Source organism: Gymnodraco acuticeps, unplaced genomic scaffold (assembly GCF_902827175.1).
Source record: "Gymnodraco acuticeps unplaced genomic scaffold, fGymAcu1.1, whole genome shotgun sequence".
Classification (NCBI taxonomy): Eukaryota; Metazoa; Chordata; class Actinopteri; order Perciformes; family Bathydraconidae; genus Gymnodraco; species Gymnodraco acuticeps.
The window spans coordinates 810291-834557 of record NW_022991958.1 but is presented as its reverse complement, the minus strand read 5'-3'; the positions used below and the strand labels follow the sequence as shown (position 1 = coordinate 834557).

At 42.0% G+C, this 24267-nt stretch overlaps 1 protein-coding gene across 1 annotated transcript in view; it reads left to right on the top strand.

Moving 5' to 3' along the window:
- Positions 1-24267, top strand: part of plch2a (phospholipase C, eta 2a) — a 108623-nt gene that overhangs the window by 67725 nt on the left and 16631 nt on the right. The window contains 8 exon segments of the mRNA XM_034200708.1: positions 7656-7763; positions 16010-16165; positions 16918-17016; positions 17425-17525; positions 18414-18502; positions 19037-19219; positions 19292-19417; positions 22739-22863. Of these exon segments, the coding sequence (XP_034056599.1) occupies positions 7656-7763; positions 16010-16165; positions 16918-17016; positions 17425-17525; positions 18414-18502; positions 19037-19219; positions 19292-19417; positions 22739-22863 (987 nt within the window).

Sequence of the window (24267 nt, the reverse complement as noted above, 5' to 3'; positions counted from 1 at the left end):
TCTAAAGTTACTGATAAGTCAGATGTTTCCTGCCTGGCCTTGCCCGTGGCATTAGTTTATCATTACCGGGCGGAGCCCCCGAGCCAAACAGCAGCAACCAGCACGTTGCAAAAGTCTCAATAGTAAACTGTGCCGCCGAAACATAATTTCAGCCAATCAGCGCCGTCAAATATTTTGGTCACGAGGGCGCTCACGTTGGCGCCCACGTTGCTTACGTGCGTTGACGTGAGTTGTTTTTTAGACTCGTGAGTGACCAAGGTGACGCAGTATTTAGAATGGTGTGCAGGTGGAGTCGCCGGACCTCGGTCCGCACCCAATTCCGTGCAAGAGCTACTCTCCAATCCTTTCCAAAGGAGAAGTTTGGGAGATAAATTGATACTTAAAGACCTTGGACCGGACCAACCCGATTTGTATCACAGCAAGCTCGTGAAAAAGACAAAACGTATCAACGAGGCTAGCTGGATGCAAACAGGTAAATGCTATCTTTTGTTTCCCATGCTTGCTCTTCAAACAGCCGGGGGCAGGCATATCTGTTCAGAAACTAGACAAAAGTTAAACAAGTACAAACCACAGACTGTCTGTGTCATGGAGAATACAGTCGCTGGTTTATTTATGTCTGTATAGGCCGTTGTTGTGAGTGTGGACGGTCGGAGCATATATAACGTTAGCTTAGCCAAGCTCCATTCAGAAAACAAGCATTCTAAAAGGTTTTTCGCCTGCCGTCTGTCTGCAGACTTGTCAAAACATTAATTCATGGTTTTTACTAACCGGTAACAGTATGTTGTTACGTCGGCATCATTTAGAAACGTGTATTACAATTTAATCACGCTATAATATGTTCATTTTGTTCTAGTTGTAGCTCCCGAGCCAGCGCGTCTTGTTTGAATGATGCGAGTAAACACAGCTGGCAGCCGCGGTGAAACTCGAGCGACTTGAGTGATGCGATAGGAGCGTTTAGAGCGAAGCGAATATTCGCATCGCGTCCGGTCTGAACGCAGCATTAAAGCGAGCTCCGCGCTGCACTGGAAACGCGCCATTACATCACCAGTAGTCCTCATTTAAGGGGTCATTTCTCCCAAAAAAAAAAATGTTACTCACTATATCAAAAGCCCCACCAAAAATATTTTCCACCAGCCGCCACTGCAGCTCACCTGTTAGGATCTGCAGTGCTCACAGAGAGGAGATAGTGAGATGATTAGAAAGTGTTTGGAGAAGAGAACAAAAAACTAATCTCGACTGTGGGAAGGAATACAAATCTGAAGTTGTGTTAGGACTGTGTTTGGTATCTGCAGACTGTAGACTGCCTTTTTATCTGGTCTGTGTTGTACTAAAACTATATCCTAAGTCCTGCTCTCTACAGATAACGAGCTGTGTCAAGTGTCAGAAAGCCCTGGGCTTTGTCTCTAAGGCCAGGAATATATATATTTTTCTACGGAGAAAATACAGGGGGCCTTTCTCATTTCACTAATTTCCCCTCCTCGACTCCTATCCTCGACTCCTATCCTCGACTCCTATCCTCGTGTCTTAGTCCCGCCCAGAGTTGGGTTTAACGCGTTACTGTAATAATATTACCTTTGTCGGTAACGGAGTAGTGTAACGCGTGACTTTTATAATTCAGTAATCACACTACAGTTACTAACATTGCCCCGACACGCGTTACTTCGTTACTTACTCAAATCAGTCATAATCACACTGACAGACAAGAGGGGTTTCCGCCGCAGGTTTATATGTAGCCTACGTAATCTGCGCGATTTGCGGGTCCACATCTCCGCATGCAGTGCTGCATAAACATGGCTGAGTCATCGATAACTTTCGAGGGGTGGAGGTATGCCCATTATTTTTTGTTCGTCCGAAGAATAGACAGGAATGTGACGGTGAGGTGCAAACTGTGTCCAGGCCAGAAGCTGTTATCCACTGCTGCAGGGACGTGCACAGGTACAGGCTAATGTTGCCCACGGCCTGCCCCTCTGGAGAGAGCGAGAGTTTGTTTTTATTTTTTCTGTTGTGGCCGAATCAACATGATAAGCCCACAATTAGTATTGTAGCGTCTCGCTGCGGGAAACGCACTTTGTCAGCGCTGTCATCTGCCGGTGCGTTAAGACCACCTCAGTGTCGGATTTTGGAAACTTGATTTTGAGTTGCCTCATGGCATTTAGGGTATAAGGGACAAACCAGGGGACTTTACTTCCTCTTGATACCGTCGGTTATTTACAAAAAAACACCTAAATATAGCCTACTTGTTGTTTTTGTGCTTCTGTCTTTTCATCTGTAAACTCCCTCAACGGGGCCGCTCGCTCTCTTTTGTTGATCGCCCTCTCACGGGTGAACAGTTCAATGTCCCGCTTCATTGTAGGAATTCTGCCATGTCTCTACCACTTTAGTTTGACCATCTCTGTTACTAAGTTATGGAATACTAAATAAATAAGTAATTAGATACCTTACCGTTATGCGCTCATAAAGAATGATAAGAATAATGCGTCTTGAACTGGTTTCATTAATTAGTGTCTTGACGTTTCACAGACTGTTAGCTTGTTGTGTGGCTGGTAGCCTATTTTAGAGCATATAAAAAGAAAGACTTGTGTTATGTCTTCCTTAATGCAATAGTAATTGGGGGTGCAAGTGGAGTCTCGCAGAGGCAAAACTGTGGCGCGCTTACACTGTAGGTGCGCCGCAGTCTGCGTGATCTGCCTGTAGGGAGGGGCGGGTCGGCCCTGCGAGTAAAGTAACGAGTAAAGTAACGAGTAAAGTAACGAGTTACTTTATGTAGAGAGTAACGAAGTAGTGTAATATATTGCTTTTTTTTAGTAACGACCCCATCTCTGGTCCTGCCCACAGGAGATGCGAGCGGAGGAGCCGAGGAGAGAGGAGGGGAAGCAGCAGGCGGTTAGAGAAATGAGAACTCCTCTCCTCTGAGCGGTCATTTTAAAGAGACGTCCATTAATGATGACAGGAGGCACAGCAGCCCTCTGTCTGATGGACAGATGTGTTCATGACCACTTATATATCAGAGACTGGATATATCCCCCCCCCCCCGTCGCATCTACGCGCACACACACACACACACACACACACACACACACACACACACACACACACACACACACACACACACACACACACACACACACACACACACAGTACCACACGCACCTACAGCTCCTAAAGCATATAATATCAGGATACAGCCGTTGTGTATTTTATTATGTGAAGCACTAAATGGTTTTAGAAAAATATCGACTCTTTGTTTGTAGATATCTACTAAACTACAGCAAATAAAGAGAGTAATGTAGGCCTGTTATACTGAGTGATATATATTATACACACTGCTCTGCTTTCTGCACGGACCTCACAGCTGTTCTCACTGTAAACATCGCATTGCGATGAAAGCAGTTAATAAAATAATATCCAGGGGATGCATGCATAGCTGTCATTGGCTGAGATCAGCCCGGCCGTGCGTCACGACCATGGTCACGACTCTTTGAAACATCACTGTTGCCGGAAATACATCCGCGGAGGATTCGTCAGTGTATCCTCGGTTATAGCTCCTCCAGACAGCCTCCTGGCATGGCACGCTGAAAACCATTTCCGGGTCACTACCGGAGGACCGAGGAGTCGAGGAGGGGAAATTAGAGGAATAAGAAAGGCCCAGACAAACAAAGCTCCCCAGCTGGAATATAGTGGTGCAGAAAGGAGTCCTCAACCCTTCTTATTATTGTTCTTTGAGGTTTGTTGGTGCTTTACTGCCACCTTCTGCCCTGGAGGGTGGAGCAGTAGATTGGTCAGAAAAAGAAAACAAAAAAGCACTAAATTCTCTTTATTACAGTTGTTCTTTAGAAAAATGGACTGAGTCCTAGACTCGGAAATTAGCCAGCATTTAAGCACTGATTGGCTCTCTGGTCTCAAAGTCGATGGTTTTTGAAAAAAATGTTGGTTAGATGCCTGAAATAAGATATGTGGTTAACACAAGCTGAAGATCTTTCACGTTTTGTTCAACAACATAAAAACATACCCCCTGCATCTATGTGTTCTAAGAACGGCAGTTTCTAACAAGTGACTAAATCAGACTACTAAACATCATCATGCTGAACATGAATCGCCTTTAGTTCAGCCTTGATGACGTGAAGTCATGTGACCGTCGTGAAGATCATTGATAGACTTACATTTTTCCTTTCTGGCAGTTGCATTCACCTGTAGCTAATATAAAGGAGGTGTTGATGTGTTAAAATTAGCCTCATCATCAAATCATCTCTTGAACATTGCCTAAATAAAGTTGGAGGAGACTGTCCCTTAACTGGTCTGTTCTTACAGTATGTTATTGCTATGGAAACACTGAATAAATAGCTTTACAAACCTGACAGTGATATTGTACATGATCCCCCAGTACTGAAGCTAAATAGGTTGACATCAGTGTAGTTGAAGCCTCATTTGTGCCCCCTGTTTTGTATCAAATTGACCATCTGTCCAGGCTGGCACTGTGGAGGCAAAGTTAGTTAGACACTGCTTTAACAGAGGCATGTTGTGGAGCTGCAGTGGTCCTCTGTTAGCAGGGGGGTGGGGGGCATGGCAGTGTTGAGGTTAATGAGGCTTTATTGATGCCAGATGCCTTTGCTAAATACAAGGCACTCTGCCAGTACCTGACACTGTAAGGAGTACTCTGACAGCTGCGACACAGCACACTACCTGTTCTTAAATCCATGGTGAATTAATATATTAAAAATAATTTAACATTTACTCAAATATGCATAACTGTGATGTTCTATCACATTGAAAAAGCCCTGTTTTTATCTACTTTGAAAAAGATGCTCTATGAGATGCTGTACCTGTCAAATTCATATTTTGTGAGATAAAAACACTTTTACCTACGTCCTGACGCTGCACCGACTGATACACAACCCATATCGTTTTAAAGCGTTGTCACTTAATCCTGACGCAGTCACACAGATCTGCGTTAATGCAGAAGGGAACATGGTTACATCTAAACTGGGATGAAGAAACGAGAGATGCCTGCAGGCCTCCAGCTCATGACACTGTGATGGAGAGTGATTGCTAACCACGACAAACTACCTCCAGTGTATTCGATCCATGGCTCATTGCCAACATATTGACGACTGACGCCTTTACAACGTTTCTCTATTGAGTCTCTCACTCTATCTCCCCTTGAGGCCTCTAATGAGGAGAGCAGAGTGCCACAGGTAGTGTAAAAGGACCTGAGTGATGGCTTCATCAGCTGCTCAGTCCTCTGCAAGGCTCTGCTCTCTGGAGGGATCACCACACAGAGATAATGTCAACAGACCACCATGACAAAGGGATTACAGGCTTCAACATGTTTTTGGAACTATTTTTGGGTCTTTATTAGAGAGATAGATTGGAAAGGTGGGAGATAGAGGGGATGTTATGTGTAAAGGGGCTGCAGGTGGGATTCCAACCTGCGTCTACCCCAGTACATGGACCAACATCTCTACCCTGTGAGCTATGTAGAGACTGGGCTTTAACCATTTTAAACATTGAAAACATTACCTTGATAAATAACCAAGCTTCTTTGATATATTTCCTACAGGAAACATTGCTTGACAATGCCCTCAGTTGATACCGTACGTTTTCGGCTAACTCTAAGAGCTGGGACAGTGTTCAGGTAGCCCTGGGTCTTGTCTCTCAGGCCACAAATATCACTTTTTTAACAGGGAACATATTGAGACAATAAAGCTCCCAAACTGAGATGGGGTGGTGCAGGAGTCCTAAACTATACGATAATAATTAATTAGCCGTTCGAGTCTGAAATGTTGCTTGCATCACAGCAGCTCCATTTGCAACATCAATGAGGACAAATATTAAGACACGACACAAGGAAAACAAACATTTACCGGAAACTTTATTTTTTTACGTGATTTTGGATAGATGCCTGAAATAAGATTTTGAGAAAAGATTTGCATTTGTTCTACTACATAAAAAAAACAACCAACTGGTGAATGACCGAAGCCTCTTTGTGTCCAAAAAACTATGGATGCTAACAAGTAGCTTCATCAAACTACTACTGCCACCTTTAGCTTAGCGGTGGTGATGTGACTGTTGGATCAAAAGTCGGACCATTCCTCGTTTGGATTACAGAATATTATTCAACACTCTCTTCAGGATAATGGTAGATGTAGTGAAAATAAAGTCCCACACTGACGGTAGCATTGGTTGGTAACATGTAATCCCCCATAAACCCCTTCTTAAATAGCCATGTGATTTCATCAGCACAACTGATAGGCAAAGTTATTTGTATCTGATTGCAATTATCAACGTGGTGAAGTCAAGGTTTTAACAAGGCAGAGAGAACAATGGCAGAGAGAAAAGAATAATAGTATTGTCAGAATGTGAGCTGCAGTTTCTGGCAGACGAGGCGCATTCCTCCAAACTTCAGGCAGGGAGTTTAAATGTGACAGAGAGTGTTTTTATTCCGCAGTCTGTCAGAGCTGCTGCTGTTTTCACATTCACACCTTCACACTATGAAAGAAGAAGGCTGGGTTTGAAGCAGAGGAAAGTCTGGCTCTGACACCTGATATATATATTTTGCTATGTATATCTCAAGTTACTGTTCACTGTTTGAAGATGCTTATAATTTCCCTGTGAATATTAGCACTGATCTTAACCATTTGAAGTGTTTTTGCTGTGAGACTTGTATATCCAAATATCTGCTTATTACCCAGTTAACATAGTCTGCAAATTCCTGTTGAATTTTTAAATTAAGAACGTTCTGTTGTGTAATTAGGCATGAGTACATTTTTCAGCTCAAAGTAATTGTAAAAAATCAAATCTGATTGGATTTAGTAGGGGCAAACAAATGTTTTGACTCTGATGGAATTATGTATGAACATTTGGTGCACACTTTTTAAATGAGCAGGACTGAAAATCACATGGATGTTTATTCTTAGATCTGTTACTTTGTAGACAAACTTCAAATCCTACCTAATTTTCTTGCAATATATTTGGCCTTGATTACTGGTCCTGTGTTTAGATAGCTGAGAGAACTAACACTGGGATGATTGATGTACACCAGTAGTGGAAAAGTATTTAGATCCTTTACCTAAGTAGAAGTACTGACAGCACACAGTTAAAACACTCTGTAAGTCAAAGTAAGTACAATGTTAACTTAACGTATTAAAACCATTTTGTAAGTAATAAATGGCAAATAATATCTCGGATACATTTAAAAAAACACCCAAAAAACTCTAATTTTTCCAAAATAAATTAGTTAATTTACTTAAATGTAAAATAATTGCCAACTTGTTATCTTCCAATCAGCTACTTGATGAATCATCTAAGCCATTTTTTTTGTATGTACTATGGACCACTTTAATTTGTAACAAAATATCATATTTTTGAAAAATGTTATGCAATAGTCTTAATTTGTAAAGAAACTGATGATATAAAAAAATCTTGAGTGCAGTAGAAATAACAGTAATTCACTTTCATTTGTTGCGACGTTAAATTAGAAAATATCATGTCAAGAAAAGTGCCTCATCATTGTAATTAAGGAAGTGACTTTTTCACCTGCAGTCAGTGGTCAGCTCTATAGAAAACCAAGACCCATCTAGTTTAAAGGTACCCTGACCAACAAATGGATTAAATGAAAGTTGCATGAAGCTATACTGACTCTTTCTCCTCTCCCCCAGGGGAAGAAACTGCCCCCCAACATCGACGAGGACGCTGAGGAAGGAGACGTGTCGGACGAGGACAGTGCTGATGAGATGGAGGACGACTGCAAGCTGATGAACGGAGATGTATGTACCTGCTCTTTCCTTTCCACACTTATCTCTACAGGCAGCTTTTTCTGTCCAACAGACCAAATGTCAAAGTGTGTATTTCCTGTTCCTTATGTTACAGAGGCCCTATTGGGTTAATGTTAATGGTCTGCTTTGATAAGGGGCGGGACATCTCTAAGCAGTTGACCAATCACATCAGAGCCGGCCTTCTAACCAATCAGAGCAGACGGGGCTCTTTTTGAACATTAAAGCATGGAGACATGTCACAGTAGAGACACTACATATTAATATGAACCTGAACGTGAGCAGAATATGGCCCCTTTAATCTAAGCTCTGGTCACTGAGTGTTTTCCTCCTGTCTCTTCTCTGCTGTTTGCTTTGTCTCTTTCTCTCTGGTTATGTGTTCTCATGTCCTGCTCTTCTCTCTTCCTGTTTGTCCTTCTCTTCTACTGTTGCTTGCTTCTTTTCAAAGTGGAAGGTACTGTATACAAAGCTCCTTCTCCTCAAACCACCTCAAAAACATCCCCAGTCATCTGCCATACCTTCTCATCATACGCTATGCTCCATCAAATGTGTCATGATTCTTTATTTGGAACCAAGCATGCACCTTTAAAGGTGACTTTTTGGTATTTATAAAAATGGAGACAGTGTTACTCATAAACACTAAATGTTTATATATATATATATATATATATATGGATCGGTTATAACTCTTTAAAACTTTAAAATGGCAGCTATAGGGAGGGCAATGTTTCAAGTAGAAAAGTCGCATAGCCTTGCTGGAAATAAAATATACACTTTTTTTTTTATCCGACCTAAAGTACAAATCTTTTTAATTTTTTGGGTAAGAATTCTGAATTGAATCTCAGAACCCCAAAACCATTTAACTTTTGGTTAGATGTCAAAACTCTTTCACATGTGGACCTTATCCATTTCAATAGAAGGCTAATGTTGTTGTATTTTTTTTTTATTCCAACTGATGAAGTTTAGATGGAAACTCTTTCTACGACTCACAGACGAGTGTTAAAATGTATTCACAAAATGACATCAGTACTGAGGCTTTAGGTGTTTGCATTTAAAAGAAAAAGTATCTAAAGCTATAATTACCTGCCAAAACAGCATTTTGTTCGGCAGTAAAAACCTCTGAAACAAATGAAAATGCTATGAAGATGAGGTGTGATATCTGATCCAATGAAGTATTGGGAAAGATTAAAGCATAGTCAATTATGCACAAAATCTGCCATCTTCCTGCATCATATCCACCTATCAGTGTGTTGACACTCTGGCCCAATTCCAATCCCCCCCCCTACACACTAATCCTCCGTTTGCGCGTTTGTGCGGAGGGTCCGCCACATTAAGTGCTGTTCCAAACCAACGAGTGTGGAGGGGGAGTGGGTTATCAAGCCCTCAGCGAGTGCAGCGAGTCTGCATCGGTGCTGACTTCCCCTGCTGCTCCACCTGACTGGACTCAACGCTGTGTGTGTCCGTCAGGAAACACGCTGTTTACAAACAGTTCCTGCTAACAGTCACTGGTAAATTGCGATGTTAACAACCTCATGATAACCTCATATTTGTTTTACTTAGGATCTGTTGCATTTTATTATAAAGTTGTGTATATTTACAGACTGTTGCAAAAACTAAGAAGCTTATAAACATCAGGTTTAAAACTAAAAGAGCTTTACAAAAAAGTAACACAATTCAAGATGTTTGGAGTTTTATTTGAGTTATACATTTAAATTTCTGTCCAAGAGAAGCTGATTTGAAACCGTTGTTACATAGAGTTACGGCATTTCCTGTTTCTGCCGGAGAGAGGGGAGGCCGTCCCAAAGCTTGCTGCTGTGTTTACTCCCTCCATCTGACAGGAGGGAGCCTCGTTGAGCTGCGAGTGTCACTCAGTCACGGAGTGGGAGTGGGTAGGGTGTGATTTGGAATTGGGCCTCTCTCATGGAGCATGCTGCTGCTGCCTGCTCTCTGCAGTGGAGACACTGCCCCCATGAGGCTGAACTCAGCATGTGCATTATATTCTCTCCAAGGCATTCAGCAGTAATCTCTCAATAAGGACATCTTTCATTGATCCATCTGTATAATGTCCTGTATGTCCCAATGCCATCCTGTCTCATGTGGAAACGCATTCATTACCCAAAGGTCCATCCATCAGTGTGGAGCTCCTGCATCATGTGACATGATGTGATGCTTCATCCCTGCACCTTCTGAATGTGTGGAGGATCCTGCATGTTCTTTTTAGTTATAGTACAAACTTTCTTTTACATTAGGATCTTAATAAAACGTATTGGGTCACTTCATCTAGATTTAATTAAATATATATTTTATTATTATTCAAATATTTGTATTGATTTTCCACATATAACAAACAGTAGCACTCAACATTAAAAAATACAGCACACACAGAAAGTATACAAAATATCAATTGACATCCAAAAGAGATACAAAATATGTATAGAAAGTAAACATACACGTCAATTATTAAATTAAAAACGACATGGTTAAATAACCAAAAGTAAAAATGAAAACATAAATTAATAAAAAACAATGTGTGGGGGGGGGGGGGGGGGGGGGGGGCTACGTTATTTCAATGTTAGAGAATTAATTCTCAAAGTAGGACAGAAATGGTTGCCAGACCTTATAGTACTTTGCGATAGAGCCCCGGGTAGTGTGCTTTAGCTGCTCAAGTATAAGATGGGACATTACTTCCTCTACCCAGCGCTTGTGAGACGGCGGTGCAGCCTTCTTCCAAGTAAAGAGTATCAGACGTCTAGCAAGTAGGGTAGAGAATGCCACAGCCTCAGCCTGATCAGTTGTTATTCGTGTCTCCTGTGTGACCACGCCAAATAATGCAGTCAATGGGTTTGCATCCACCGCCGTGTTACACATGTACGAAAAGGTTTTAAATATACCAGTCCAAAAAGGGGCCAGTTGTGGACAGAGCCAAAACATGTGACTTAGGCTGGCCGGGTCCCGACTGCACCTGATGCAGGTTGGGTCTAGACCTGGGTAAAATCTGGCCAGTTTACTTGCAGATAAATGTAACCTATGCAAAACTTTAAATTGTAGCAGGACATGTCTAATGCACATTGAGGATGAGTGGACAAACCGAATTGCTGCCTGCCAAATAATATCTGATATAGTTATTCCCAGCTCTTCCTCCCATTGCCTCATTAAGTGATTAAGCGACGGAGCAGCGACCCTCTGAATATTGTCATATAATACAGACACCAGACCCCTGTCACAGGGATCCATATTTAAACAGTCATCAATCCAGGTACTCTGTGGGGCTGCTAGAGAGAAGTGGGTCTTCACATAACTACGTATCTGCAAATATCTGAAGAAACATGACTGTGGGATATTGAAATCCTTCTTTAACTGCTCAAAAGAAAGAAAGTGTCCATTTAAAAAAAGATCTTTAACACACCTAATCCCGCTCCCATGCCATAACCGAAAAGATGGATCAGTGAGAGATGGAGAAAAATGTACATTTGCCAGAATTGGGGAAGCAATAAGTGCTTGTTTGTGTTTGAAATGAATTCTACACTGAGTCAATATCTTTAGAGAGCCTTGGATGACTGGGTTATTCGTCCAGTAGTTTTTACTCAAGGGTAGTGGAGCGCAAATTAAAGAGCAAAGTGACACTGGATTACTTGAATGCTGCTCCATTACAGACCAAACTGGGGATTCGTCCGTCACATCAACCCAAAACATCAGCTTGTGGATGTTGGCAGCCCAATAATAATACAAATAATTGGGTAAGGACAAACCACCCTCCCCCTTTGGCCTTTCCAAATACTCTTTCCTAATTGGAGGTACAGCTTTATTCCAAATAAAAGTGGAAGTGCATTTATTTAATTCCCTAAAGAAGGATTTAGGGATGAAGATTGGGATTGTCTGAAACAGAAATAAGAACCTGGGCATGATCGTCATTTGAACAGAATGAATCCTGCCAGCTAGTGACAGGGGGAGAGTCGACCATCTCTCCATCTCCAGTTTAGCCTTATCAAGCACAGTTTTCAAATGATTGTCCATCAGACCTTTGTATTTGTACGTGACACAGACACCTAGGTATGTAAAGCTGTCCTCACACATAGAGAAAGGGAAGTTCTGAAATGACATTTGACGTGCTTTATCATTTATGGGGAATAGAACACTTTTACTCAGGTTCAATTTATAGCCCGACACCCGGCCAAACTCGGCGATAAGTTCCAAGGCAATAGGTATAGTGGCATGGGGCTCCGAAAGAAAAAGAAGAAGATCATCCGCATAGAGCGACAACTTATGCAATTCTCCCCCCCTTTGCACTCCAATTAGACTAGCGGTCTCTCGTAACAGTATTGGCAGGAGCTCCATAGCAATATCGAATATCTGGGGGCTCAGTGGACAACCTTGTCGTGTCCCACGGAAAAGTGGGAAATAATGAGACATTATCCCATTAGTTCGAATTGAAGCTTTAGGCGCTGTATAAAGGATCTTGATCAGCCAACAAAAAGTAGGGCCGAAGCCGAACTTCTCGAGCGCAGTGAACAGGTAATTGTATTCAATCCTATCAAACGCCTTCTGTGCATCCAAGGATATATTAAGTTCAGGTTCGACATTGTTGGGCTGGTAGATAACATTGAACACACGGCGGAGGTTGCTTGAAAGTTGTCTACCCACAATGAAACCAGTCTGATCTGGATGTATCAATTTAGGCATGATTTTCTCAAGCCTCCCTGCTAGGACCTTGGTTATAATTTTATAGTCGCAACATAAAAGATGAATCGGGCGATATGATTCACACAACAACGGATCTTTATTCTTTTTGAGTAATAATGAGAGAGATGCCTGCGTCATAGTTGGGGGAAGAGCCTTCCTAACCAGGACCTCCTCGAATACCTTTACTAATAGCGGCAGTAGTTTAGGGGCAAACCTCTTAAAAAATTCACTTGGATAACCATCATGGTGCTTTTCCAGGCTTCATTTTTTTTAATTGCGTTGTCAATCTCTGTTAAAGTTATATTTCTCTCCAGTCCAGATTTGTCTGATTCATCCAAGGAGGGCATTTCAATTTGACTTATCTCTGGGGACTCATTGGTTTCGAGAAAGAAATCTATTTGTGTGTTTATAAAGTCAACAAAGTTTTTTTCCGCAACAGCCTAGGATTAAGGCGCCATACGCGTTGGCGGAGTGTATTTTCCGGAAAACGGAGCTTCAAAAGTACTGGCCAATGGTCTGATATGACTATACTGTTGTATTCCACCTGTGTAGTTATGGGCAATCATTTTTGGTCTATTAAAAAACAATCAATTCTAGAGTAGGTTTGGTGTACTGGGGAGAAAAAAGAGAACTGTTTGGAAGTCGGGTATTTAAATCTCCAGGGGTCAATCACTCCGTAGGCTTGAAGGAATGTATTTATGCAGCTTGCTGATTTATTAGGTGTGGTGACCTTACTGCCAGAACGATCTAGTACAGAGTCTAGGACACAATTTAGGTCCCCCCCTAATATTAATTCATGCGAGTCTAGGCCTGGCAACAGTGAGAAAAGATTCCTGAAGAAATCAACGTCATCCCAATTTGGGGCATACACATTCGCAAGCACTACTGGCTTATTGAACAGTTTACCTTGAATAATTATGTAACGACCATTGTTGTCCCTTATGGATTTTGACTCTTCAAACTGCACATCTCTGTGCAGGAGAATACCTGTGTAAATCCTGCTCTTTGAAACCTTAGCTGGTCTTTATTTAATAAATGAGTTTCCTGTAAATATGCTATTTCAGTTTTTAATTTGTTTAGATGAGAAAACACCTTGCTTCGCTTAACCGGGTGATTCAATCCCCTTACATTCCAACTCAACACGTGGTGTCCGCCCTGCCTATACCTTTATCTACAGACGCCATCGATATGGTCCTTCAAATTGCGATACTGCATTGGGGAGTCCCTGAGTTTGGTAAAAGGGTTGTAGCCGAAAAACAAACAAAAACAAAACAAAAAAGGGTGGGAAGGGGAGGATGAGCACTTACAGTATACACATACATTTCACAAACATAAAACACAATGACAACACGACAAACGTTATGCTTGTCTCCTGCACTTCCAATAAACCTCTTCTCCTAAACTGCTTACCATGCGAGCCCCCCATGAGAACTGAACAATGAACTCAATATAGCTCCTTCTCTTCAGCTGACCAGGCAATGCTGAATATAGCGACATCCTAGTTTGAAATATCAGCTAGGTAATGTAACAGCCCTGAACATGTTATGGCTCAATAAAATAAAACCTTAATGTCCCATATGGTTACACAATGATATTATTGTCCGTGGCGTGGCTTGCCTCAAATGTTTTCCCAGCAAGAACAATAAAGAAAAAATAAACGTTATCAAATGGGAAATCTTGAGAATTCTAGATATGGAGAAAAAAATATCTCCCAAACATAACCACATATTATCCGGCCGAGTTGTTTCTCGTCTCCATCTACAGCATATGGAGCTGGCATTTTAGCCCTTGGCTAATACTCACCAGAACATGTCCATTATGAAGCCTTGCGCACCACCTTGTTAAGAACGAACTCCTTTGCCAGTTTTGGATTGCTGAAACTTGCCTCGTGGCCCCCCGATGTTGTGATCATCAGTATGGCAGGGTATTTCAGGCCGTAGCGCACTCCCTCGCAGCTCCGCAGCAGCCCTCTCACCTCGGTAAAGGCTGCCCGCTGTTTACTCACCGCCTGAATAAAGTCCGGTAGAAGCCGGATCTGGTCACCGTCGGGGGTCGTCACTGATTTAATCTCTATTGCTTTCTTTCGCAGCGATTCTTTTTCGGAGAGATAGTGGAATTTCACAATAAAAGCCTGCGGTGGGAGCCCGTCTTGTGTCGCTCTGCTGCGGAGAGCGCGGTGCGCCCGGTCCAGGGTCGGGGGCTTGTCGAGACCAAGGGAAACTTTTAGCATATCAGCCACAAACTGAGATGGCTGCTTCCCATGCTCCCGTCCTTCCTTCACTCCTATAATGCGGATATTACAGCGACGTACGTGATCTTGCCTCCAAATCCTCGCAACGGTCCCTCAGTGTGGCCAGTTCTTTTTTCATATCAGTAACATCTGATGTCATGCAGGTGATTGAGTCCGAGTGGTTGCTAACCTCAACCTCCAGCTCAGATACTCGGCCCTCAGTTACTTCAATTCTTTTGTTGACTTGTTCCACCACACTTCGTAATTCCGTCCGAATCTGGGTAGTCTGTATATTGAGTTCCGCCGACTGGGCTATCGCCTTTTCTTCAATTTTCGCCACCAGGCAATAGTATGAAGCTGCGGCGTCGCAGACTGCAGTTTTTGGACCGAAGTTTCTGGACCGCAGTTAATGGACCCTTCTTCTCTTTTTTAATGGCGGATCGCAAACAGCTTTTAGTTGCATACCGCGATTTTTATATTGTCATCAATTGTCACAGTCATTATTGCATTGACACCATTTTTTACACAGATTAGACCATATTTTGACAAAATACTTTCAAAATATCACATTAAGTCCTGGAGGAACAAAACCCATGCTTTGAATTGGTATCTCAAACATTTATATTTAGAGATGTCTGCAGGACCTGGATGGAGAGCACTGCTCAGTACTCACCATCCTGAGGCTGGTCTGTAGTTTGGGGCTGTTAAAGGCCCCATGTCATGGCCATTTCTACTGATCATAATTCCATTGTTGAGGTCTACTACAATAGATTTACATTGTTCAATGTTCCAAACTCACATTGGTTTCTCATACAGCATATCTGTAAAGTATGTGTATTCACTCTCTGTCCTACACGCCTTGTTGGAGCTCCTGCCCCCCCCCACTCCCTGTGAGCCCAGTGTGCTCTGATGTGTGTTTATGTGTTACAATGGCGTTTGTTAGCAACCAGAAAATGACACCAGTAATGACAAACAGATGAGAATGCTGTGTGGGGTCTGGGTGCCGTGTTGGCGGGACGTTGCGGGGCTCGCTGCTCCGCCCTTTGAGGCTCGAGGATTATCAGAATTGGTCTTAGGAATAAGAAAAGACACTAAAGATAAAGAAAGTTAGAGGTGTCCTCCCCCCCTCAAGTCTGCTCACATCACTCATTTTAAATTGTTCTAACTTATCATCTAATTTCAGCATTATAAGACCGTCTCAATACATGCAGCTGCCCACTAAAAGCATCCTGAGTTGTAGAGGACATTTCAGACTGATCCATAACTCCCAGCAGCCCTTCTGTGATGTACTCCGGGTCAGTGTGTGTAACTGCTCCCCCCCCTCCTGCAGACTACAGCCAACAGGAAGCAGGTGGAGAACCTGGCCAAGAAGAAGCTGGACAACCTGATGAAGGAGTCCAAGATCCGAGACAGAGAAGACCCGGACAGCTTCACCATCGCAGCCCTCCCCCCCACCGGGAAGCCCGCCGACAAAACGGGTTCCAAGGTAAATTGTTCCAAAGATTTATCGTTTGTTAAAAAAAAAATTCCTTTGCTATTTACAGGAAAAGCTGCGTTTCATGAAGCATATTCAGACAGTAGTCTATTCACCAACACTGAAACACATGAGCACATACTACAGTTTAAAAAAGCAGAAAGAAAATCTGAGCTGACAGAAAATGCTCCGTTTTAGTTTAATACACACAGTTAAGCTCACACACACTATTTTATGAACATATAGGTTCACCTGCTGAATGATGTCGCCAGGGAAAGGAAAGTGTGGGGCTCTCTGCTGGAACTGCTACCTCCGCGACCCGACCACGGATAAGCGGGAGAAGATGGATGGATGGATGGAATCATGCTAGAAATCCATAGTTATTAGAAATGTAACAGTAATCTGATTTCATTTTTTTTTTTTTTTATGTAACTGGAAGGGAATACAGTTCACTTTTTTTATCCTGATAACATAATCCTCTTACATGTCATCTGTTTCTCCCAAGCCTGTTTATATAAGGCTTCATTTTCACATTCAGACGTTCTCTTCCGAGAGGTTTAGGTAGTTTCAGGTTTTATTTGTCACATTTCAGACATCACGAATGAGCAATAACTCCCAGCAGCCCTTGTGTCATACATCATTTGTCATGTTCAGGTTCCTCTGTGTAACTGTTCCTTATGTCTAGCAGAGAGTAACAGTTTCTTTAATAAGTTCTCTTACAAATCTCCAGCATGTCTCCTAACCTGTCTCTCCTCTGCTGTCAGGGTAAGAGTGAGGAGGGGACAGACACGGGGGACGAGGCAAACCCTTGCAGCAACAAGAGGACAGGACGCTCCTTCATGGGGAGTTTCTCTAAACGCAAGGTTAGCTTTTACTTTGAAGACTGTATTCCAATATCCCACGTGTGACGAGAACACAGGGCTTCCAGTTTTAACTTTAATCACACTGTAGCTTGAATTTATTTAAAAAGGGCAATGATCAGCAAGTTAAACTAAGAACACTTTGATCTGATCGGTTCTATTAAATGCAGGGCTGAAATGAAGTCGGACTGACTAACTAATGGATAATTCATGATAAATATTTAATGGACTGCTCAATAGTGGCAGTAATTGCCTTAGTTTGTGTCTTTGTGTTCTCATTAACCTCTACAAGAGATAACTTGTGTTCCAAGAAAAACAGATCAACTTTTTTATTCTAAAAGTATGATCTTATGAAGGTTGTTACTGTCTCCGGTATTCTCTGGCTCCTCACTTGTTCCCCTTCTTTTGCAGAAAAAGGTCACCAAGCTGAAGAAGACGTCGAGTTTCGAAGACACGGACACGGATCAGGAGAGTACGAGCAGCGCCTCCCGGGCCCCTCTGCACCACAACAAGTACGCTACACACACACACACACACACACATACACACACATACCATGTATATATCACTTCAGGGGACATTACATTGACTTACGCATTTCCTGGAGACTTATCCTAACCTTAACCATAACCAACACATGCCTTACCCTAACCAAGTCTTCACCCTAAAATGAATGATTCCCCTCATGGGGACCTCCATTTTGTCCCCATAAGGGAGGCGAGTCCCCACACGTGACTGTAAACAGATTTAGGTCCCCACAAGTATAGTAATGCTAGGCCACACACACACACACATATACATTCTGAACTGAGAAGCGTGATATTTATAGTTGTGGTGGAAATTCCACGCTCACCTTCTGGAAAGAAAATAAAAAATATACAAGCTTAAACCAAAGTAGTGTTATTTAATAAGGAGTTATAGCATTTAACAGAATCAATCTTATTTCCAGCTGGAAAGGGGAAGTCCTGCACTAGCAATAGCACCAAGATCTGACCACGTACAACAGAAAATACAAGTACTTTATACACTCAAAACACAAAGAAAGGGGAAGGTCTCAGCAAGGCAATATACATTACAGGAAGTGTTGGCCAGATGTTTGAAATTTGCATACATGGTCATTACAAACCTAATATCAATCCTAACAATGGTCGAAGAAACAGCCTTCTGTCTGTTCTAAGGAATTGAAAATGAAGTAGCTAGATGTGAATTCAAACCGCGGGAAAATCAAACCAGAGAAGGAAGTTATATACTTACTGTAAATGACACTTAATGATAAATGTACTACAACAATAGTGATAACACGGTTATAATATTGCGGTAATGAAAGTCTGAGAATGTGACAGCCCTACTTTACATTTCTGTGTTTACTGTAACCTTTGACTTCTTGTTAAACCTTCCAGAAAGAAGAAGACCATGAAGTTGTCCCGGGCTCTGTCTGATCTGGTGAAGTACACGTGCTCCGTGGGTCTCTACGACATCGAGGCACAACGTGAGCGCTTCTGCTAACCTGAGGCTAAGTGCTAACAGTGTGGAGCGGACATAAAACACCACTTTCTGGCAGGCTAGGGAAGTTACGGACTAAATGTAATGGGATTACTTAATCAGGATACAATACAAAAAGGTATCTTAAATCCCTTCAAGTTACATTAAGGGAACACTGACTGCAGTTGGTCATTGTCGTTATCAGACAAATGTAAAAGGAGGTTGAAAATAAATAGAAAAACAAATTATATTTACTCAAATGTTATTCTTATTTTATTCCTTTATTTATCAATGTATTCATTCATTCATTTACTCATTTATTTATATTATATTGTTTTATTCAGTCCTGTGTTTATTGACTTCTGTTGGTATTAAGTGTTTTGATCAATTACAAAGTGATGCGGTACTCGGTGTATATATGACCTGTGAAGGGGGGGTAGTATTGTTTTTATATTTGTTTTGTTTATGGTTTGTAAAGCACTTGTGTTATTTAAAAGAAGTGCTATATGAGTAAAGTTTTATTTGATGTCTCTGTGATCAGCCTCCTGTAGCTGGCAGGTGTCGTCGCTCAGTGAGACCAAAGCCCACCAGATGATGCAGCAGAAAGCCACCTCCTTCATCCACTTCAACCAGAGACAGCTGTCCCGCATCTACCCCTCCTCGTACCGCGTGGACTCCTCCAACTTCAACCCCCAGCCCTTCTGGAGCGCCGGCTGCCAGCTGGGTACGAGCTTCATCTCTGCTCTGCCACCATTATTTTCTGTCCTGCCAGTTTGTCAGGGCTGACAATAACAAGCTGAACTGCTTTGATTTCAGTCGCTCTCACTACCATCAGATGGCCGCGTCCTGCAGCTCAACAGAGCCAAGTTCTACAGCAACGGGAACTGTGGCTACATCCTGAAGCCCGCCTGCATGTGTGAAGGTCAGCAGCGACATGAGTCATTAGCAGCATTTCAGTTTTGATCTATTTAAGACCTTAGGAATACTGACATCATTAATTAACAAGTAGGTTTAGCAGCCCCACTTGTTATGTTATGTATAGGCATTAGAAAAACGTATAAAGAACAGTATTATAGTATATTTTACGTTTATGTTAATTTGGTCTTTGAATAGGAATTTCACTAAGTCTGAGGTGCATGGAAATGGGAAAAACCTCTTCACTGATGGCTTATTAATCATTTTTAATGTTGTATTATTGATTTCACGAGTAGATAGTCTCAAAATGTATGCTCTCATATGGGCATTTTATTTGCAGCTTATGTCATTTGTAACCTCTTCTATATACAGTGGGGCAAAAAAGTATTTAGTCAGCCACCAATTGTGCAAGTTCTCCCACTTAAAAAGATGAGAGGCCTGTAATTTTCATCCTAGGTACACTTCAACTATGAGAGACAGAATGGGGGGAAAGAATCCAGGAAATCACATTGTAGGATTTTTAATGAATGAATTGGTAAATTCCTCGGTAAAATAAGTATTTGGTCACCTACAAACAAACAAGATTTCTGGCTCTCACAGACCTGTAACTTCTTCTTTAAGAGCATCCTCTGTCCTCCACTCGGTTAACTGTATTAATGGCACTTGTTTTGGAACTCGTTATCAGTATAAAAGACACCTGTCCACAACCTCAAACAGTCACACTCCAAACTCCACTATGGCCAAGACCAAGAGCTGTCAAAGGACACCAGAAACAAAATTGTAGACCTGCACCAGGCTGGAAGACTGAATCTGCAATAGGTAAGCAGCTTGGTGTGAAGAAATCAACTGTGGGAGCAATTATTAGAAAATGGAAGACATACAAGACCACTGATAAACTCCCTCGATCTGGGGCTCCACGCAAGATCTCACCCCGTGGGGTCAAAATGATCACAAGAATGGTGAGCAAAAATCCCAGAACCACACAGGGGGACCTAGTCAATGACCTGCAGAGAGCTGGGACCAAAGTAACAAAGGCTACCATCAGTAACACACTACGCCGCCAGGGACTCAAATCCTGCAGTGCCAGACGTGTCCCCCTGCTTAAGCCAGTACATGTCCAGGCCCGTCTGAAGTTTGCTAGAGAGCATTTAGATGATCCAGAAGAGGATTGGGAGAATGTCATATGGTCAGATGAAACCAAAATAGAACTTTTTGGTAAAAACTCAACTAGACGTGTTTGGAGGAGAAAGAATGCTGAGTTGCATCCAAAGAACACCATACCTACTGTGAAACATGGGGGTGGAAACATCATGCTTTGGGGCTGTTTTTCTGCAAAGGGACCAGGACGACTGATCCGTGTAAAGCAGGGGTGGGGAACCTCCGGCCCCCGGGCCGTATACGGCCCGCGAGACAATTTGGTACGGCCCTCGAGGTAATTTATAAACACACGCAAAAAAGAAAAAAATTAAAGAAATCTAGACCGCAAAAAATTAAACAAGCGAGTGCCTGTTTTTCCTGGCCAAGGTCAGAGTCCTTGAACACAACACGAGCCTAACGTGTCATCACGTGGTATATGTCTCGTCTGACAGGGGTGCAGTTCTGACCGAGAGCAACAGAACGCCGCTCCACTCCGGCACTTCCAAAAATTGCAGTACCCATAAGGAGCCGTACACATGCCGCAGTTTTTGCGTGGCTGTGACTTAGTTGTAAGCCCAGTGGCGATCTGTTCATCTGACATACTGATCATACAGACAGTCAATAACTTTGTTGTTATTAGCATCTGGTTAGCTAGCTATGCTAACGAATATAAGAAGCTTTTTCTCCAACCAGTGAAGTAAAGGCACATCTTTACATGATCATTATAGTTATAAAAAAATAAGAGAATAAAGTAAACAGGTATACAATTCTATATGACAGTAAAAAAAAGTTGTAATTAATAAACAAGAATACAGTTTGAAAGGGGAGTGATTTGTAAAATATCCATAAAGAAAAATAAGTCTGCTTACAAGTTCTGTTTCATCTGGATGTTGAGAGATGTATCCATAGAGCTCCTAATTTTGCTCTCAAAGTGCACCAGATTGATGCTTTTAACTTCAACATTTAAAAAATAATCTTGCCGGGGGAGCATGCCCCCAGAGCCCCCTAAAGGAGGTTAGGTCCCCCCCCACTTAAATCATGTCCACATGGATAGGAAACTAAATACATTTGAACACATCTTGTGTCCATATCTTTCTGTTTGGGTGATCATGCCACACCGTGCACGTGAATGCATGCGCGAGTCATGGTAAAATATCTGGATTAAGAGGTTGCTTTTTCTTTGCACAGCATGAAAGAAAGGTGAAATTAATGGGCTGTGATTTTAGTATTTTTAAGCAGAGGTCAATAATTTGTACGGCCCTCGGAGGATGTTGAAAAAATTGAAATGGCCCTTGAGAGGAAAAAGGTTCCCCACCCCTGGTGTAAAGGAAAGAATGAATGGGGCCATGTATCGTGAGATTTTGAGTGACAACCTCCTTCCATCAGCAAGGGCATTGAAGATGAAACGTGGCTGGGTCTTTCAGCATGACAATGATCCCAAACACACCGCCCGGGCAACGAAGGAGTGGCTTCGTAAGAAGCATTTCAAGGTCCTGGAGTGGCCTAGCCAGTCTCCAGATCTCAACCCCATAGAAAATCTTTGGAGGGAGTTGAAAGTCCGTGTTGCCCAGCGATGTGATTTTCTGGATTTTTTTTTTCTCATTTTGTCTCTCATAGTTGAAGTGTACCTAGGATGAAAATTACAGGCCTCTCTCATCTTTTAAGTGGGAGAACTTGCACAATTGGTGGCTGACTAAATACTTTTTTGCCCCACTGTAAATGTTCTTTCGTACAGGGATTGTATTATAATAAGGGATACTGTAGCGAGCCGGTCATCAATGTAAAAACAACACCAACAGGGGGGCAGGATCCCGACACGAAGCGGAAGGATTTTCAATCTTCCTGCCAATGCTGACATTAAAGTGACCGAACTCTGCGGATTGATATGTCTGCACACACTTTAGTTCCTGCTTAGTAGCGCTCTTCTATCGAAAAAGAGCAGACCACAGAATGTTCGAATATGACAACCAATCAGCATCGAATATTCAACCAAGCTGTCATTTATAAAAGCCTCTCTACATATTTGATATTCCAATGAAACTTGCTGGATGGACTTGCTGTTTTAAATCTGATCATAAGGATCAGCAATGTAACTAGCTTTGGATGAAAATGTGTTCATTTCAGAATTTAGAGTTGAACGTTGTATGTGAAGGAAATCAAACATGTACTTTTCTGTTTCTTCCCCTCACAGGGACCTTCAACCCCAACCTGGAGGAGCCTCTGCCGGGTCAGATGAAGAAGCAGCTGGTGCTGAAGATCATCAGCGGACAGCAGCTGCCCAAACCCAAAGACTCTATGCTGGGGGACCGGGGAGAGGTAACACACAGGACCCCTCCAGGGTCTTTTTAAAGTTATTTAAATATGCAAAATACAGCTCTGAAACAAATGTAAGAGACCACTGCAGCATGATCAGTTTCTCTGGTTTTATTATTTATAGGTATATGTTTGTACGGAGCCCTGGAGGGTTCATAGAGAGAAAAATAAATAAAACGAGGCCACGCTTTATTAACTTGTGCGCACAATATACTTTCTCGCAGAGGTGGGGACTCGAGTCACATGACTTGACTCGAGTCAGACTCGAGTCGCATATTTTTTGACTTGAGACTTGCTTGACTAACATTGATAAAAGACTTGACTTGACTTTGACTTGGTATTCATGACTTGAGACTTGACTTAAGCTTGAGATAGATGACTTGAAAGGACTTGACTGTTTAAAATTAAATATTTGCATTTGTTTTTGTAGTGAGATATTACGTTTAGTTTTTTCGAAAAATGTGGTTATAGCGCCATGCGCGCAAACCTGGCAACCCACTAGATCAGTGGTTCTCAAACTTTTTTCAATAATGTACCCCCTTTGAAAAAGATATTCCGCCAAGTACCCCCTGATCAGCGCAAAAACAATTTGTTAGGGACAAAATGCCATATAAAGAGGTACAGTACAGCGCTGCACAATCAGTGTCTGATTTATTAAAACAACAACATTGTAACTGAGAAACACTTAACTGCTACATTTCAAATTTTTACAATCCATCACTAAATTCATGGCAAACCAATTTTAACATCATGCAATAAAACTAAGATGACATTAGTTGCATTGAACTGATCGTTTTAATAAGTTGTATTTACAATGTAGTGAAACATGGGCTTGTGCTTCACTGAGGAACTTTGTCATTCTGACAAGGAGGCAAACTGCAGTTATTATACGCGTTTTGAAATATGTGTAACTCTGTTCATATAATACCCACACTGCTCAAACTTCGTTACTTTTCCTAAAATTTGTATATTTATCTATTTTGGGGCGTGGGGAATGAAGAGAAAAAAAAGATATGAGCATGGGATTTTGACTCCTCATATAAAAATATGCATAATGCTGCGCTATACTTTGCGGCCACACGCCATTGCCAAGCAACGCTTATTGTTTAGGTGTCCTTTGATAAGCAGGCAGTCAAATAATTGACTAGTACTAGCGAGATCTGATAGATTTGGACAAAAACGCGAGTGAAGTCTAACCGGACGCGAGCGAGAGATCAGATCAGATCAGCTGCTGCTGACGGAGAACACGCAGCTCTGCATGACGGACCGGTGAGCGGACCAAAATACACTAAGAGTAAGACCTAACACACTTAGCTAGTTTATCTACTCTGGAACTAGCTAAACTAGTTATACATATATGTATTCTTTACTGTCGGGTCACTTATTACAGGTTCAGCGAGCTGCACG